The sequence below is a fragment of the Dermochelys coriacea genome, chromosome 19 (assembly GCF_009764565.3).
Source record: "Dermochelys coriacea isolate rDerCor1 chromosome 19, rDerCor1.pri.v4, whole genome shotgun sequence".
Taxonomy (NCBI): Eukaryota; Metazoa; Chordata; order Testudines; family Dermochelyidae; genus Dermochelys; species Dermochelys coriacea.
In genome coordinates, this window is record NC_050086.2 from 10,368,046 (window position 1) to 10,384,771 (window position 16,726).

General features: G+C 48.5%; 1 protein-coding gene across 1 annotated transcript; it reads left to right on the plus strand.

The window, feature by feature from the left end:
* The first annotated feature begins 5,390 nt into the window (after window positions 1-5,390).
* LOC119845424 (T-box transcription factor T-A-like) lies at window positions 5,391-15,352 on the plus strand. Its single transcript, XM_038377692.2, is given in 9 exon segments — window positions 5,391-6,659; window positions 7,571-7,835; window positions 8,518-8,652; window positions 10,105-10,166; window positions 10,570-10,631; window positions 11,394-11,573; window positions 12,550-12,664; window positions 13,729-13,925; window positions 13,928-15,352. Coding segments are annotated over 9 exon segments (1,356 nt in total). The 5' UTR covers window positions 5,391-6,474; the 3' UTR covers window positions 14,083-15,352.
* Window positions 15,353-16,726: the final 1,374 nt, after the last annotated feature.

The following is a 16,726-nucleotide window of genomic DNA, read 5'->3' on the forward strand; positions in this document are numbered from 1 at the left end:
AGCCGTATAGAGTGGAAATCTGTCAACTTCATGAAAAAACTCGCACAGATACAGACAGAATATTTATTAATTTGTTAGTCTCTAAGGTGCCACAAGTACTCCTTTTCTTTTTGCGAATACAGACTAACACGGCTGCTACTCTGAAACCTCTCCTATTATAAGGGAACCAGTTGGGCTGAACATAAGCAGCAGCCTGTAGATGAGTGAGGCATGGGGTCCTCACTTTTTCTTTTGCTGTAAAGATTGCCCAGTTCTCTCGTGATTTTAATCAAGGGGTTCTGTGATACTTGGTGTTTGGCAGAAAGCCCCAGCTCCTGGAGCCAGGTGATTCTGTGAGACTCTCAAGCTTTCATTAATAACAGAAGTCTCTTGCCCTCATGGCTATGGAGAAAGCTTGTGACCATGGCCTGGGTGCAGCCTAAAGCAGTGGTTTTCAAACTTTTTTTCTGGTGACCCAGTTGAAGAAAATTATTGATGCTCACAACCCAGTGGGGCTGGGGATGAGAGGTTTGGGGTGTGGGAGGGGCTCAGGGCTGGGACAGAGGGTTGGGATACGGGGGTGAGGGCTCCAGGGTGGGGTCAGGAATGAGGGGTTCAGAATGTGAGAGGGGGCTTTGGGCTGGGGCAGGGGATTGGGGTGCCAGAGGGGGTCAGGGCTTTGGAATGGGGATGCAGGATCTGGGGTGGGGCTGGGGATGAGGGGTTTGGGGTGTAGGAAGGGGCTCTGGGTTTGGGGCAAGGGATTGGGCCACAGGGTTGCTAAGGCAGGCTTCGTGCCTGTCCTGGCACTGTGGACCACGCTGCACCCCAGAAGTAGCCAGCAGCAGGTCCGGCTCCTAGGTGGAGGCATGCAAGCGGTTCTGCGCGGCTCTCACCTACAGGCACCACACCCCCCGCTCCCATTGGCTGTGTGGCCAATGGGATTGCAGAGCCAATGCTTGGGGTAGGGGCAGTGCGCAGAGCCCCATGGCCCCTCCGCCTAGGAGCTGGACCTGCTGCTGGCTGCTTCTGGGGTGCAGCACGGTGTCAGAACAGGTAGGGACTAGCCTGCCTTAGCCGGACAGCACCACTTTAGGGACTTTTAACGGTCCGGTCAGCAGTGCTGACCATAGCCGCCGTGACCCAGTGTCTTACATTCTGCGACCCCGTATTGAGTCGTGACCCGCAGTTTGAAAACCACTGGCCAAGGCTCAGAGACCAGAAGGCAAAGAAAAAGAACCCATTTAAAAAAAACCCCTCATGATTTTTGAATGCTTGGGCCAGCGATGCTGCCTGCTGTATGAGCACCCCGAACACTAAGGAGTTGCATGTCTACAGGAGAGAGCATTTCCTGTGTAGACCTGCCCTAAGGAGGTACAGACATCACTGCTGAGGTGGAGCTCAGGCCAAACCCCAGAAACCTCTACACACGTCTGCTGGGTCTGCTGCAGCTGCTCCTCGTTAGAAGGACAAGGGGAAGGTGTGGTCCTAGGATCCAGATCCAGTTCCACTCCCCACCCCCAAGTCCTTTTAATGCCGAGCAGCTGCAGCTGGCAGTCAGCCTAGCTCCTTCCCAGCACAGAGCTGGCTGGCACGTTTAGAGGGTCTGGGAAACTGAATACAGAGGGAGTTGCGGGACATTCTTGCAGCCTTCAGGTTAAGAAGCTGTGATCTACCCTGCTCAGGTTCACCATTATTTCCAGTCACTTTCACTACTTGCTTGCACTAGGCCAGTGTTGTTTTATTTGGGCTGCCAAACTTGCAGGGGCATGTTTACATTCAAACAGAAAACTGATCTCAGTTTAAACATAAAAGTTAATTTCATGGACACACTTCTATTCCCACTGGGAACTGGCTCTGGATACTTGTGTGTGTGTTACACATGCACACATACACCCCTGTCCTGTGGACTCACATGTTCTCAGTCACTTTCTTGTGAGATTTGGGACCATGAAGCATAAAGGAAAAGGAGTTGCGGGGATGGGGAAAGATCTGCAAACTTGATCAATCCTCAGACAGGCTGAAGGTTCAGGTTTGGGCCAGATCTCATTTAATCCCAACTGATTTGCCAGGGTGCAGCTGAAACAAAAATGACCATCTGGGGCCCCACTGTCATGCATAGATTTGATAATTCAAGAGAAACCTCCCCCTCCCACAGTGGGAGATGATATCTCATTGGGTCCAGATCTTTCCCAAATACCCCTGGTGGGGGGGACATGACTGAGTGGCCACTCACAATGAGAGGTCTCCACCGCAGCTCATTCAGAACCCCTACGATCCTTGCCCCACTGTTCTCCCACCCCGTATGGAAGCCTGAGCTCAGCTGAGCTGGTGGCTTTGATCAGCTCGCACTGTGAATGGCGTGAGAGATTTCTCAGCTCTCTAGTGCAATTCTCAGCATCAGCATGCTGGAGATTAGGCTATTCTCACCCGGCCCTCAGTGACTTTGAGTCACTCCAGGCAGAAAATCTCACTCCTTGCCCTGTACCAGCTCCCAGTGGCTTGTTAATCTGCATGCCAGAGCATCCTCCGTTGTCTCCAGATGAGCCCCAGCAGAGGTTGTTTGTCCTGTGAGAATCTGATCTGTTGTTAATTCTCTTCATCCTCTGAAAGGTGGGGGGTGATTAGGCAGAGAGATCCAGGTTTCCTGGGTCCCACATGGAAATGGAGGGGAGAAGAAGAGAGGCAGGAAACATCCCCGCCCCCCCATTCAGACCTGTGGGTGGGAAGGCTGAGATGCCTTTCAAGCAGTTTCTGTATCCATAATGCACAGCAGACAGGGGGAGCCAGCAGGTTGATCGCCAGTGAGAAATCAGGCAGGTGGTGTGAGCACACAAGCAGAAGCAATGGATGGGAAGTTCTGCACCACCACATGCTGCTGCGTCTCACTGATTGCTCCTCTGGGTGGCACTGGATGTCATCCAGGCCTGAGGCCAAGGGAAACATCTCTCCCACATGGCATCACGCAGCTGATCACGTGCATCATTCTTTCTCCCACCTACTTCCAAAACATCAAGTAGTGGCCACTGTTGGAGGCAAGACACCCAACTCGATGGGTCATTGGCTAGATCCTCTCTTGCGGGCCTCATGTTTGCACATACTAGAGACGGACTCAAGCCAGATGCTTTAAATCTGGATTTGCAACCCCCTTCCTCCGTGCTCCACAGTACAGGGGGTGGGGACGTGAGGCTTGAGGCTGCTAAGGGGAAATGCAAAAGAGCTTAAAAGGTGGGAGGGACAAATGAATGAATAAAGTCATCTGCAGTGTAGAGAACAGAGATCAGATGGAAAAGACTCACCAGGTCACTGATTGAGGGGAAAGGAATTAGAATCTACTTCCGACAGAAGAAAAGGAGTACTTGTGGCACCTTAGAGACTAACAAATTTATTGTAGCTCACGAAAGCTTATGCTCTAATAAATTTGTTAGTCTCTAAGGTGCCACAAGTACTCCTTTTCTTTTTGCGAATACAGACTAACACGGCTGCTACTCTGAAACCTGTCATTACTTCCGACAGGGCTCCAGTTAGCTGCATGCTAAGTGCATTTTCGTTATGAACTTTGAGACGGACTTAATAAATTCAGCATGACCAAGACCTGGGCTCCTGATTCATAGTTTTCATACGTGCTGCCCTCCCTCTCCAGCCACCATCCCAAGCCGAATATTTGCTAAGACTCCATGACACATGAGCCAATGTCCCGGCCCCCATGGTCCAGTACCCTGCAATATTTCACACATGGGTGATGATGGATCACTGCCATTGTACAGGCACCTCTTTAACTCCTCAGACATCATTGCAGCCAGTGAGAGCACAAGGCAAGGCCAAGCAAAATATAACAGAGGAAACTAAAACTGTAAAGGCACTGGGCTGGGAGCCAGGAGATGAGAGTTCAATTCTTATCTTTGCCACATACTCCCTGTGCGATGCTGAACAAGTCACTTATGCTGAGATTTTCAACAATGCTTTAAGGGATTTGGACACTCAGGTATCAAATCCTCTAGGCAGGTTTTAAAATGTCAGCCTTAATCTCTCTTGGCTTCAGTTGCCCATCTGTAAAAATGGGGTAATAATCATGTGTGGGTCCCCAGGCAATTTCCCTGCTTGCTACCTCTTTACCCTGGCCCTGCAGGCTACAAAGCAAAGCAAAGAAGGAACCTGACATTTCCTCACTGCCTGGTTCTCCTGACAGGACCCACCACGTATTACAAAAACTTCACACTCTGATGGAAGAAACGTCAGGCACAAAGCAAAGCTAAATGGCTGCCAATATCCTGAAACAGAATCCATCCATCTAACCCTCCACAGTGTGGACCCTGCATCATCATCTCACTTCTCCAGAGGCTCAAGCTACTAAAGTGTTAAAAATCCCAGCTCTCCAGCCCAAGGGCAAACACACACATTTCACTGGCCTGCAGAAAAGCCAGCATGCCAGCTCTGTGCCTGCAAACAGAGCAGACAGAGGAAAAATCCCCCAGAGTCCTCAAAAAGATTAGAATAGAGCCATCTCAGGAAAGCAATCCCACTTCATTCCTACTCACTAACCATGTCTCAGTCAGACATGGGCCTGATCCCACATTCTGGAGCTTTGGGCAAGACCAGAGTCACATCCAAGCTTCATAACTTGGGCATTTCTATAAAGGGAAACCCAAATTCAAACACTCTCCAACTCTGCTTTGAATCCAAACTCGGCTGCTCTGGCCCATCTCTGCAATTCACTTTGCAGAGCCCTTGGAGGCAGTGAGGGCTCAGGGAACATTGCTCAACAGCAGGCCCTATAAAATCAACTGCGCTCGAGTTACAGTGCCAGCAAGCAGCTGAGTTCCCCATGTCTGCACATGCTGGTGCTCCAGACAGACTTGATAGGGAGAACATTTTACATCCCAGCAGGTGTGGTCTAGTGGTTAGAGCCAGAGGGTGAGAGCCAAGAGAGCTGAATTCTGTTCCTAACATGCTGTGTGACCTTGGGCAAAGCTGTTCTCAGTTTCCCCATCTGGATGATACTATATTTATCATATACTATCCCCCACAGGGATACTGTGAGGATAAATACATTGTTTGTGAGATGCTCAGGTACTCCAGAGATGGGCCATCTAAGTGTCTAGGCAGAGGGTATTTACCGATCTCACAGTGGGGTTGTGACGCTTCGTAGGTAATATTTCTACAAGTATTATTTATTATTCATATTGTGGTAGTGCCTAGGAGCCCCAGTCATGGACCAAAGCTCCATTGTCCTGAGCACTGCTCAGACACTGAACAACAAGACAGACCCTGCCCCGAGAGCTGACCATCTAAGTTGTGAGCTTCGTTACTTTGAAAACACAAAGGGCTACAGAAGTAGTAGTATCCTTTTCTCTGCAGAGCAATCCAGGCCCCAGGGGCCTCAGCCCCACTGCATAAGGAGGTGAGGTGCACCTGGGGTGTTTGGGTTACAAGTACCGGGGCCCTAGCTGGTCACTGGTGTCTGGCTTTACACCTCCAGGCAAGGCCTTGTCCAGACTAGCCACACATGCAAAGTGGGATTTTAACGCTTTTACTTAGCACTAATGTCAGGCCCCCTGTGCGTTTAGTCAAGCAACTAGACCTGAGCCTAGGCTTTGTGTGGGTGTGCACTGGGATTGAAGCACGTGCTCTGCTGAATCGGGGCCTTAAACAGGATTGTTACTGCCATCGGAGCAAGGAAAGGCAGTGATTCCCCTCCCTTAACTCGCTCTAAGCTCTCAGTCACTGCCCGGCTGGGGCAAGCAGCATTTTGCCCCTTGCTATATTTTTCTGTGGCAATTTGCTATAAATATTTGCCAATGTGCTATTGAGACTTTTGCATAGTTTTGTCCTCCCTCCTACCCTCCAGGGATTTCATAGGGGAAAGGGAGATGCTGGGGCAAGAGGGGGGCAGGTGAGGGAAGGGTGGAAGGGGCTACAGCACTCCCCACCCCTCAAAGCTAATAGTTTCCTCGCTTGACGACTCCCTCAGATGGTTTGTTAGAGGGACTGCCTTTTCCTGGACGAAAGGTGCTCAGTGGTCAATGGCAGTGCAATCTCTTCCCCGACCCCTGAACTTGGGGAAGCAGTGGGTCCAGGACAGGATGGATTCGACAGAACCTATCTCCAGAGCAGGGAGGTAGATTGGGTTTCCCACTGGGTTTCACATAGACATCAAAGCTTCTCCCCTCCAGATGGGAGGAGAGCATAGTGACCAGCCATACCGCCCGCTCCCTCCCCAGGCTGGCCAATCACCTCCTCACCTCTCTGGGAGGGGGTACCAGCTAGCTCTTTTTAGCCAATGAGAAAGGAATCCTTCCCGCCCCCCCCCCCCCGCCCAGCCTCCACGAGTCCTGCTGAGGGGGGTGGGGAGGAGGGGTTTAAAATCCCAGAAGTATCTCCATCCCTTCCCCAGTGAGTCCCAATGACAAGCAGGTCTGGGCCTGATGCTAGGTGCTGGGCTCCAGGGCTTTGCTGTGGGATTCCCAGAGGACGGCAGAGAGGAAGCCAGACACCATGAGCTCGGTCCCCAGCCACCAGTGGCTGGACCATGTCTTCAGCGCAGTGGAGAGCGAGTTGGAAATGGGCCCTGAGAAAGAGGATGCCTCGGAGAGGGAGATCAAGGTGGTGCTGGAGGAGAAAGAGCTGTGGATGAACTTTAAGGAGCTCACCAATGAGATGATAGTCACCAAAACTGGCCGGTGAGTGCAAAGAATTCTCTCTACCCCTCCTCTGAGCTGTCTGGAGGTACCCTCTCCTTCCACCCCTCTATCTACCTCCCTTAAGTATCTTTAAGATGCCTATCACCAGTGCCTCCAGGTCCCAGATACATATATTTACCCAACTGATCCGCCAGGACCCTATTCTCCTCCTAACCCCCCTTTATGCTGCTCTTGTCTCCAGGAAGGTGCCACTGGTTGTTTTCTGGCTCTGAGCTCCTTGTGGCATGATCACCAGACATGGGGGGCTGGGAGGGGAGGCCTCTCCCCTAGGGTAGGGGCCAAGGTCTAGGAAGCACCCTTATTTTAAATCCATAGGGTTTTAGCGGAGTTGCATAGTTACATTTGTCTGATTCGTACAAATTCCCCATCGGGGGCTTATGCTTTACCGGGCTGTAAATAGCACAGTCTTTGTGCTGGCCCTCTGCACAAGGATGAATTTCACCTGGGCGATACAGAGACCGAGAGCTGCTGCAGAGAAGATGGCTCTGATCGATTCTGTTGCTGGGACAGTTATGTAGGCGGGTGGCGAGGACTCAGAATTTGCAAACTGGGTTGTTCCCCCCCCCATCCAAGAATGATCAAGGAAAACGATAACAGGCTGATCACTTTGATCTGGGGAGGTGAATTAAAACTGGTCAGTAGTTTCCCCTCCCTGTTATCGGAATGGGAGAGATTAGTCTGTTTGGTTTGAAAAGGAAGAAAACTGATGGCAAACAGCTCAGTTTATATTAAAATGAAAACAAAGGTGCTGTAAAGGTGGCAGGAGAGAGACCAGCGCTGTAATTAAACCTATCGCAGAAGTGGGTTTGCAATGACAGCTGAGAGGCGCGAAGCAGCCAATAAAGGAGAAGCAAACAATTAAACGTCTCCTCCTCCTATCCCTTGCGTAGGAGAATGTTCCCAGTGCTGAAGGTCGGCATCTCGGGCCTGGACCCCAATTCCATGTACTCTATCCTCCTGGACTTTGTGGCTGCAGATGGGAACCGCTGGAAGTATGTCAATGGAGAGTGGATTCCTGGTGGCAAGCCTGAGCCCCAGAGCCCAAGCTGCGTCTACATCCATCCCAAATCCCCCAATTTTGGGGCTCACTGGATGAAAGCCACCGTCACCTTCAGCAAAGTCAAGCTCTCCAACAAGATGAATGGAGGGGGGCAGGTAACTCTGGAAGGGGCTCACGGGAGGGCGAGGGGGATAGTCAGTCTTACAGCCCTCTGGAGAGCTCTAAGATACTTGCCCAAGACAGCAAGTTAAGTTTCTATTTCCCTTATCCCATGAAAAGAAAAGGAGTACTTGTGGCACCTTAGAGACTAACAAATTTATTTGAGCATAAGCTTTCATGAGCTACAGCTCACTTCATCGGATGCATTATTTGTTAGTCTCTAAGGAGCCACAAGTACTCCTTTTCTTTTTTGCGAATACAGACTAACATGGCTGCTACTCTGAAACCTTATCCCATGGAAAGTATTGGAACGGCAGCATTAGCTTGTGCAGTCATTCTCTAGGGCTTCCAGTGGACAAGTTGGACTTTCAGTTAGTGGCCCAAAGATGCCACTAGTTTGCCCTGAGCAAATACATGCTCAAATAGCTCACTGAGCACAGTACAGGAACCTAATTTAGAGAATACTTATCGAGCAAATTGCCATGTGGTTACACTTGGCCCTATCATATCACATTATCCATGCACCTGCAGGACAGAGTGGAGGAGTTACTGCAGGCATGGGATGCATGTCTCCGGCCTGCATACTGACTGCTTTTCTGGCACACTGACAGATCAGGTCCTCAGATGATGAAGCTGAGCCTGAAGGCCACTGTTTAATGTGTTTGTTCTGTCCCTCAGATCATGCTGAACTCCCTCCACAAGTATGAGCCCCGCGTCCACATTGTGAAGGTCGGGGGGCCTCAGAAAGCGATCAGCAGCTTTGCTTTCCCGGAGACCCAGTTTATTGCCGTCACTGCCTATCAGAATGAGGAGGTAAGTCGGATAACTATTTCCTGCAGATAAGAGTGTGCTAGGGGGTTTTATCATGAAAGGCACAGCACTATAGATCAGAGGCACGTGGACCACTTCCCCTGCAACTGTGCTGTGGTCACCTCTGAGATGGAACGAGGCAGCTTTTTAACAGCATAACATTTCAAGACAAAGTGAAGAACGTATCCAACTGGAACCCTTCCAATACCTTCCAGCACAATGAACTGTTTCATTTCAGTGTCCCCATTCTGTTCCCACCATCACCTGTCTCCTAGGGCATGCCCTCCTCCCTGGGGCAGATCCAATACACTGTACGTCACTTGGAATCCACTTTCCTTTATGGTGTGTACATCATAAAGCAACTCCTCTCGCCCTTCATTCCTCTTCCCCCACCATGCAGAGACCTGGTTCACAGAGCAGGGGCTGGGAGAAATCAAACTTCTGTTTGTCTCTTACGCTCACGCAAGCTCCCCAAGCCAATGGGAGCATTCACACTGATGGCCATGGCAACAGGGTCAAGCCTGCAGCATAGAACAATCCCTTAGACCTGGGAGATCGGGGAAGGTGAAGTGCTAACCCTAGGCCTGGATGCTGCTGGAAACAAAGGAACTTTAGGTCTCTGCTACTGAAAGCCAGCTCTGGAAACAACTTCTGTATCTCTGGCAAGTTCACACCTTTTGCAGTCACAGCTGAAGTCCACATAAGAATTAGAGCCAAATCCAGCCCTGATTTCAATGGTATTCCCTGGGATGTAAGGCTGGGTGGAATTTGACTCTTAATGTAATACCCTGCTCTGCCTTCCCTGGGGAAAAAATGTTGCTTCTCTTCTGTTTTTAATTTAAAATGGCTAGTGTGGAAGTGTTGTCTAAGGTAGAGCCTGGGGCAAGAAACCTGAGAGTTCTAATCCTGGCTCTGACACTTGGCAAGTCCCCTCCTCTGTGCAAGTTTCAGCATTGCCACTTGTAGAAACCAGAACAGCTCTGAATCTCCGGGGCGGGGTGGGGGAGGAAGAAGGGGAGGACGGACTATTTTGTTAGCAGCTTCAATATGAGAAGCTGTTAGACAAGTGATTATTAAAAAATAAAAACCACTAGCAGGCATGCACCACTCATAAGCAATCCTATAAACGAAGATGTAAATAAAAGCGAGGAAAGTTAGAACGATTCCCATTTCATGCTTCCAAGGAGTGAAGACAAGTGGATTTTAGGAATTCATGAGAAGCACCTTGATATGATCCAACATAGAAACAACAAAAGGGCCAAATTCTATTCTGTTACACAAATGTAGAGCCATTGTAACTTGCTTAATGTCAGTGGAGTTAATTGCAATTTGATACCAGTGTGCCAGAGTAAGATTTGGCGGGGTGGGGAGAGGTGTTGAAGACATGAAGGGTCAGGAGTGGCTGAAGGTTTATATTTAAGAAAGCTGAACTGCAACCGTCTTCTGTCATTTCAGATCACTGCCTTGAAAATTAAACATAATCCCTTTGCAAAAGCTTTCCTGGATGCCAAGGAGAGGTGAGTGCTGGCTGAGGGAGACGGAGGCCAGCTTGCATGAATCATTAGCAGTGCTTTGCCCCTCTTGCGCTCCTTTCATCTAAGTGTGTTCATAAATGGGAATGAATTAATCTTCACAACACTCTTGTGAGCAACTGTCTCCATTTTACAGATAGGAAAACTGAAGCCCAGGAAAAAAACTCACTCAAAACCACACCAGTACCTCAGTGGCAGAGCCCAGAGATCCCACCTCACTTCCCTGCTCTAACCACCCAGTCCTGCTCCCCCTAAAGCAGCTGGGAGTCAGGATGGCAACTGGCTGTATGGCACTGCTGTAAAGGGATCCTGTAAATGAACTCTATTTAATGACTGCCTGACATTGGTTAACTGGAGACTTTGTTTCCTCTCTATATTCTCCATGTAGGTGCGAGTCCAAAGACGTTCTGGACCCCAGCAACGAAGCTCATCAGTCTGGCTATTCACAGCGTAAGACTTCCTCTTTTCTGACTGATCTCTGGGACACTAGGACATGAACACACGAAAGGCCCAACCCTGAAGAGCACTGAGGCCTAGATCCCCCAAAGGGTTTTTAGATTCCTAACTCATTTCAATAGATGTTAGGAGTCTAAAAACCTTTGAGGAGCAGACCCTGAGTGCCTCAACTCCCCCTGGAGTCAGTGAGTGCTCAGAACATTCACAGGACCAGACCCTACCAGCGTTTACAACACTTTCAAACTGGAGTCTCAGGTTCCTTAGCCCCTCACTGCTGCACTGGAAACAGGTTCAGGTGGGGGATGAAGAGTCCATGGTTTGTATGATCTCCAAATGGAGCCAACAGGACCTCGCATTGTTGAGATGTGAAATTCTCTCAGGCTCAGATTCCCAATGCTGACCTGTAACAGGTATCTGATTTGGTGTCCGTCTCTTGCAACAAGCCTAAAAGTTAGAGACCTACCATTTAAAATAATGCCAGCATCGTTCCTTTCCTGGACATTCTAGAGACTATGGGTAGCATTTTCAAAAGCAGCGAAGTGACCTCGGCTCCCAAGTCCAATTGAAAACCAATTAGACTCAGGCTACTACATGACTTAGGAATTCTGAAAATGCGCCCCTTGTTTCCATGGTTTTGTATTTCTGACATTACTTGTTTCCAGCCCAGCTCTGTGCCATGCCTTTGGACAGATCTCTGACAGGGATGCTAGCTGCATAAAGAGCCTTGAGTTACCTTTGACTGTTTTTCTTTCGCAGTTGGGGGTTGGTTTCTGCCAGGCACCAGCTCTTTCTGTTCCTCTCCTGCCCAGTCTGCGTTCTCAGGCAGTCCTGGCCTCTCGTCTGGCCACAGCTCATACTGCGAGACACACTCCAGCCTGCGGAACCAGAGGGCCTCCCCTTATCCGAGCCCATACAGCCAGATCAACGCCTCACCGAGTAAGGACACCACAGCCACATTCATCTTCCCTACTCTGGACTGGCCCAAGACTTGGGCTGCCTGTAAAGTTAACTGCAGCGACTCAATGCAGAGAGCGGGGCAGGGGAAAGAGAACTGTCCTTTAAACAGATGGAGCACATTATTAAATTGTTCCCTTGGGGTGGCTAAGAATGAGGGAAATCAGACCCTCATTGCCCAGCAGAGGCATCACCACAGCTGCCTTCACTCTCGGATACCCTCAGGGTAGAAAGGCCCATCTCCACCGGTGAGAGTGAGCACCCAGGCCTGCTCATCTCTGGGTAAGGTGGGGCCTGCTGCATCGAGTCCTGTCCAGTGCGGGTGCACAACTAGAGCTGCTGCCAAACAATGCGAAACAGAATCAGGCCGCTACTTGACGATCACTTCTATGCTGCACCCAGAGACAGCTGGATATCAGTCTTCGATATGGTGGGGAAGTCTTTCTGGCATCTACTGTAGCATTTGAGCACCTCACAATCGGTAGTGTATTATCCTTCCAATTCCTGTGAGATAGGGAAGTGCAATTAGCCCCATTTTACAGATGGGGAACTGAGGTACAGAGAGGCTAAGTGACTTGCCAAAGGAAGTCTGTGGCAGAGCAGGGAATTTAACCCAAGTCTCCTGATTCCCAGGCTAGTGCTCTAATCACTAGTCCAGGGGTTCTTAAAATGGGGGTTGTGACCCCTCAGGAGGTCACTAGGTTATTATGTGGGGGTTTGCAAGCTGTCAGTCTCCACCCCCAAACTCCGCTTTGCCTCCAGTATTTATATAGTGTTAAATTAAAAAAAAAAGTATTTTTAATTTATGGGGGTGGGGGGGGTCACATTCATAGGCTTGCTGTGTGAAAGGAGTCATCAATACAAAAGTTTGAGAACCACTGCACCAGGCAATCCTTCCTCTCTTTATTATTGTGTGTCACCATTTGTTCTACATCCAAATAATCTATTTTTGCTTTAGCTAATTATGTAGATAACTGCACTGGCCTCTCTATGGTACCTGCCCCTGACAGCTGGTCTGGCCTGAGTCTCTCCACCTCTGTGGGGGTTCTACCCAGCACTGCCTCTACCACAAGGTATGGCACAGACTTGGATACTTTCTTCAAAGAGGGAGAGCGCTTTTATTCCTAGACTAAAGAATTAAGGAAGCTAAGTGGGGTTAATGTCCAGTGGTAGCTGGTCTAGGAGCTGGTTTCACAGCCTGATTTTAACCACATAGAGAGGGAACATGGTGTCTCAGTTTAGTCCTTAGCTGAACTTTATCTATATCAGGACACTGAGCACATTGTCCTTTCTATATGTTTAGGGTTAGAATGAGCCTGACAGCTCAGAGCGGAGGAGCTTTGGCAGTGCCCGGGGGATGGCAATGACTGAGGAAGGCAGGTACTCAGGAGATATCGGCTGAGGTTTACTGATAGGTGGAAGAGGGCTCACAACTGTAGTAACATGGACCGGTGCAGGTTGAGGGGGCAGCAATGCAGAAATTGGGGGTTCTGAATCAAGCATGGCTGTGTCTGCAGGGGTAGATTTGCACAGCATTTAGGGGAGTAAACACCAGGTGAATGGAGAATCAAGAAAGCAGGTAGGTTGCAAGCTAAACTCTTAGCCTGTTGCTAAGGCTAAGGAGGTACAATTTTTTCTCCCCACCTAGAATTTGCTTTGTAGGGTAGGACAAAGGCAGGAGGTGAAGCTCTCTGCTCTCCCCTGCCAAAGATGTGAGGAGGGAGTTTTGCAGGAGGGGGCACCCCCTCACCCTGAAGGGGGCTTGTCTCCTCTACAAGAACTACCTCATCAAGGGCCAAGTGAAAATGTGTAGCGTGGAGGGACCCTACCCACATTATATTTATGCCATAAGCCTTGGGCATGTCTCCAGAGGGGTTACATGACCTAGTTACAACACAGTTATGTTCAGCCCACATTGCAAATTTTAACCAGTCTCCTGACAAGACTGTGATGCAGTTACATATGGGCTGTAAGTGCATTCATAAGCCTTATAGTTTCATCCCGTTTCCTCAAAGCTGAATGACTTTGAGCACGGAGGAGTGTATCAGAATAAGGATGCCAAGGAGAGGAAAGAGCAGCTGCACTACTGGAAGTGAGTGAGATAAGCCATGATGGTAACTCTCTTTTCACCTTACAGTCAATATCCCAGCCTGTGGTCCATCACCAGCAACTCTATCGGTCCTGCTCCTCAGTCCAGCTCCAACCCCCAGTTCCTGAGAGGATCTTCGGTCTCTTATAGCAGCTTGGCCTCCATTATACCAGCCCCCTCCACATCCCCAGTCTATGACAATGCTCTGGCAGAGGTGCCCTCGAGTGATGGTCAGTATGACTCCGCTATTCCCGTCTGGCATCCACTTGGGCAACAGTCACGCAGACATTGATGCTGAGAAGCTGCCCTCTTCCATCTTCAAAAACAACTGGAAAGAAGCTGGCGAGGGCAAAGAAGGGGCAGCTGAACAATGGCGTGAACCTCTACTCTCACAGCACATAGCTGGTTGCATAGTCCTACAAGATGAGAACATGTTTCAGAACCTCCGCTCTTTAAAGGTTGTGGCATAATATGGAAGACAGACTCTTACAGAGCAACCAGAGGATGATACAGGTGGTAATCTGTGCTCAGCAGCACTAGGGCATGTCTCCAAGGAGAGATTTAGCTTTCCAAACTATGGGGGTAAAGCTAAGAAAGATGCAACCTGTCTGACTCTCAGGATGGTGGAGTAAATGAGTGCTGTCTTGTAGAGCTCATGTCCCAGCATAACAACGTCCAGCCAGTCAGCATGTTATCACTTGCACACAGCAGTCCCAAACAAGGGAAATAAGATCTTCAAATGTGTGGGCCCAGATCTTGAAAAGCTATGTTATTATAGAACTTCACTTGTAAATAAACCTTTCTGAAAACTAAGTGTTGTTTGCTTTTTGCTGAAGATTAAAACCCTCCAAGAGTTCTTACAGACGCAAGTGCTGATAAGGGGGTTTGGAGCAAGTATAAAAATTTTTGGAATAGGGCATCCTGGCTGTAAGAAATCACCCTCTCAATTTACCCCCTTCCTGCTCCTCCCTTATGGAAGTTGATCTCAGATACCAAGACTGTGCTTCCTCCAAATTAAGCAGCCGACCGCATGTGTTCCCCAGAAGTTTGGCAAATCCTCTACTACAACTAACTATAGGGCAAACCTCGAACTTTAATAGAGACTCATCCACACACATAATAAGCCATTGGCCTATTGTGACCGATCATTATAGCCCCTTCCTCTACCTCTGCTCTCAAAGCTCCTTAAAATGTGTATGAGCCTGTTATTCAAATCCTTCCCAGATCCTACTGGAAAACCAACCCAGAAAGCGGGGGGGGGGGGACACAACAAAACACCCAACAAAACAATATAATGTCATAAAATGCAGTGCTTAGAATGCTTAAGAGTCCATCCAGTATCCATCCAGGGGACTTGATCCTGTCCTTATTGGGGGATCATGAGCTCCACGAATCAACAGGGCTTTGCCACCTCTAGTCAGTGTGATCCTGTGCCTCTGTACTCACTTCACCCTCCACTCCCTGCCTCTTCCTCTACGGTCACAGACCCAGAGCTACAGGTAATAAAGTGACTGGAATAAAAATATATATTCATTAATAGTAAGAAATACTATTCACCATTTTAGCGTGGGTCAAACTTTACTATGCCCCTAGGGAAAGGGGAAGAGAGAGAACACACTGTGCTTCAGTGAGATGTCATCTAACAAATATTATAAAAAAAAATAAAAAATTTTAAAAAAAGAAAAACCGTCAGTATATTTAATCACTTCCTGGAGAATGGATTAAAAATCCCAGCTGGATTCCAGATTCTCACTTCAGGTCACTGGAACATTTCAAGATTGAAAGCTCTCTAAAATAGTTAACTTGTAAACATACCCAGACCAGCTCCGCTTTGGTGATCCCTCCTAAATGAAAATGAATAAGGGAAGTGGGAATGAGGCTTTGGCTCTTGGGTGTTCCAGGAGTGTGGCTATTTCACACATGGGTGTCAGCAGAAGGTTAGCCTGAGTCATTTGTCGACAAATATCTAACTTGGAGGTATGTGGCAATGTGAGGTTGAGGGAAAGAGGGGGAAGACCAGAAGGAATTTGCTGCTTCTGATACAAGCAGTGACTTACAATTGGGAGTTGGGGAGTCCTGCTGATAGATCAGCTCTGTAGAGTTCCTGCTCCATAAAATGAGACTTTCAGAGCCACATAAGCTTGCCATGCATTTAACTCACATTTCAGAAATAACTACTGTCCTTTACCCCACATGATGTCTTTGTTAACTAGAGACATGATCCAAAACATACCCCTTCCCTGCTTCTGGGAACTCCCAGATTATACATCCTGCATGGCTGTGTAATACAGTGGGTGCAAACTCACTTATATCAGGTTTCAGAGTAGCAGCCGTGTTAATCTGTATTCACAAAAAGAAAAGGAGTACTTGTGGCACCTTAGAGACTAACAAATTATTTGAGCATAAGCTTTCGTGAGCTACAGCTCACTTCATCGGATGCATTTGGTGGAATGCAAATGCATCCGATGAAGTGAGCTGTAGCTCATGAAATCTTATGCTCAAATAAATTTGTTAGTCTCTAAGGTGCCACAAGTACTCCTTTTCTTTTCACTTATATCAGCAACTTTTCTACCACCTCAGATTTAAGGCTCTCCATTTCCAGCTCAATTTCAAGGACACTTAGCAGAAAGAGTTATCAATTGGTCCCACTGTATTTATAAACCCTGCATTTCATTTTTCTTCTTCATCCATGTTGAGTCTGTCTTAACATGTGGGTATCAGCAGGTACATTGGGGCCCTGAGTGTCCAATAGGCAACACTTGCACTGAGAGATGTAGACAGCAACATTTCCCTGTAGGTTTTTCCAGTGGAGCAATCATCCCATTACATCAATCCAGTTGTAATATCAACATTTACAGCTATACTTAAGCAACAATAATTCATACAGAGGTACAATTTAATTACTCTGTCTGACTCACCTAGTTCACGAACAGGAGAGGCCTTGTTATTACTTTCATAACGTGGTGGTCCGCTGCCTTGTGTTTGCTGATCAGGCAATTGCTATCTTTTCTCCTCTATGATCTCTGTGGGTTCGCATAATGAGGAA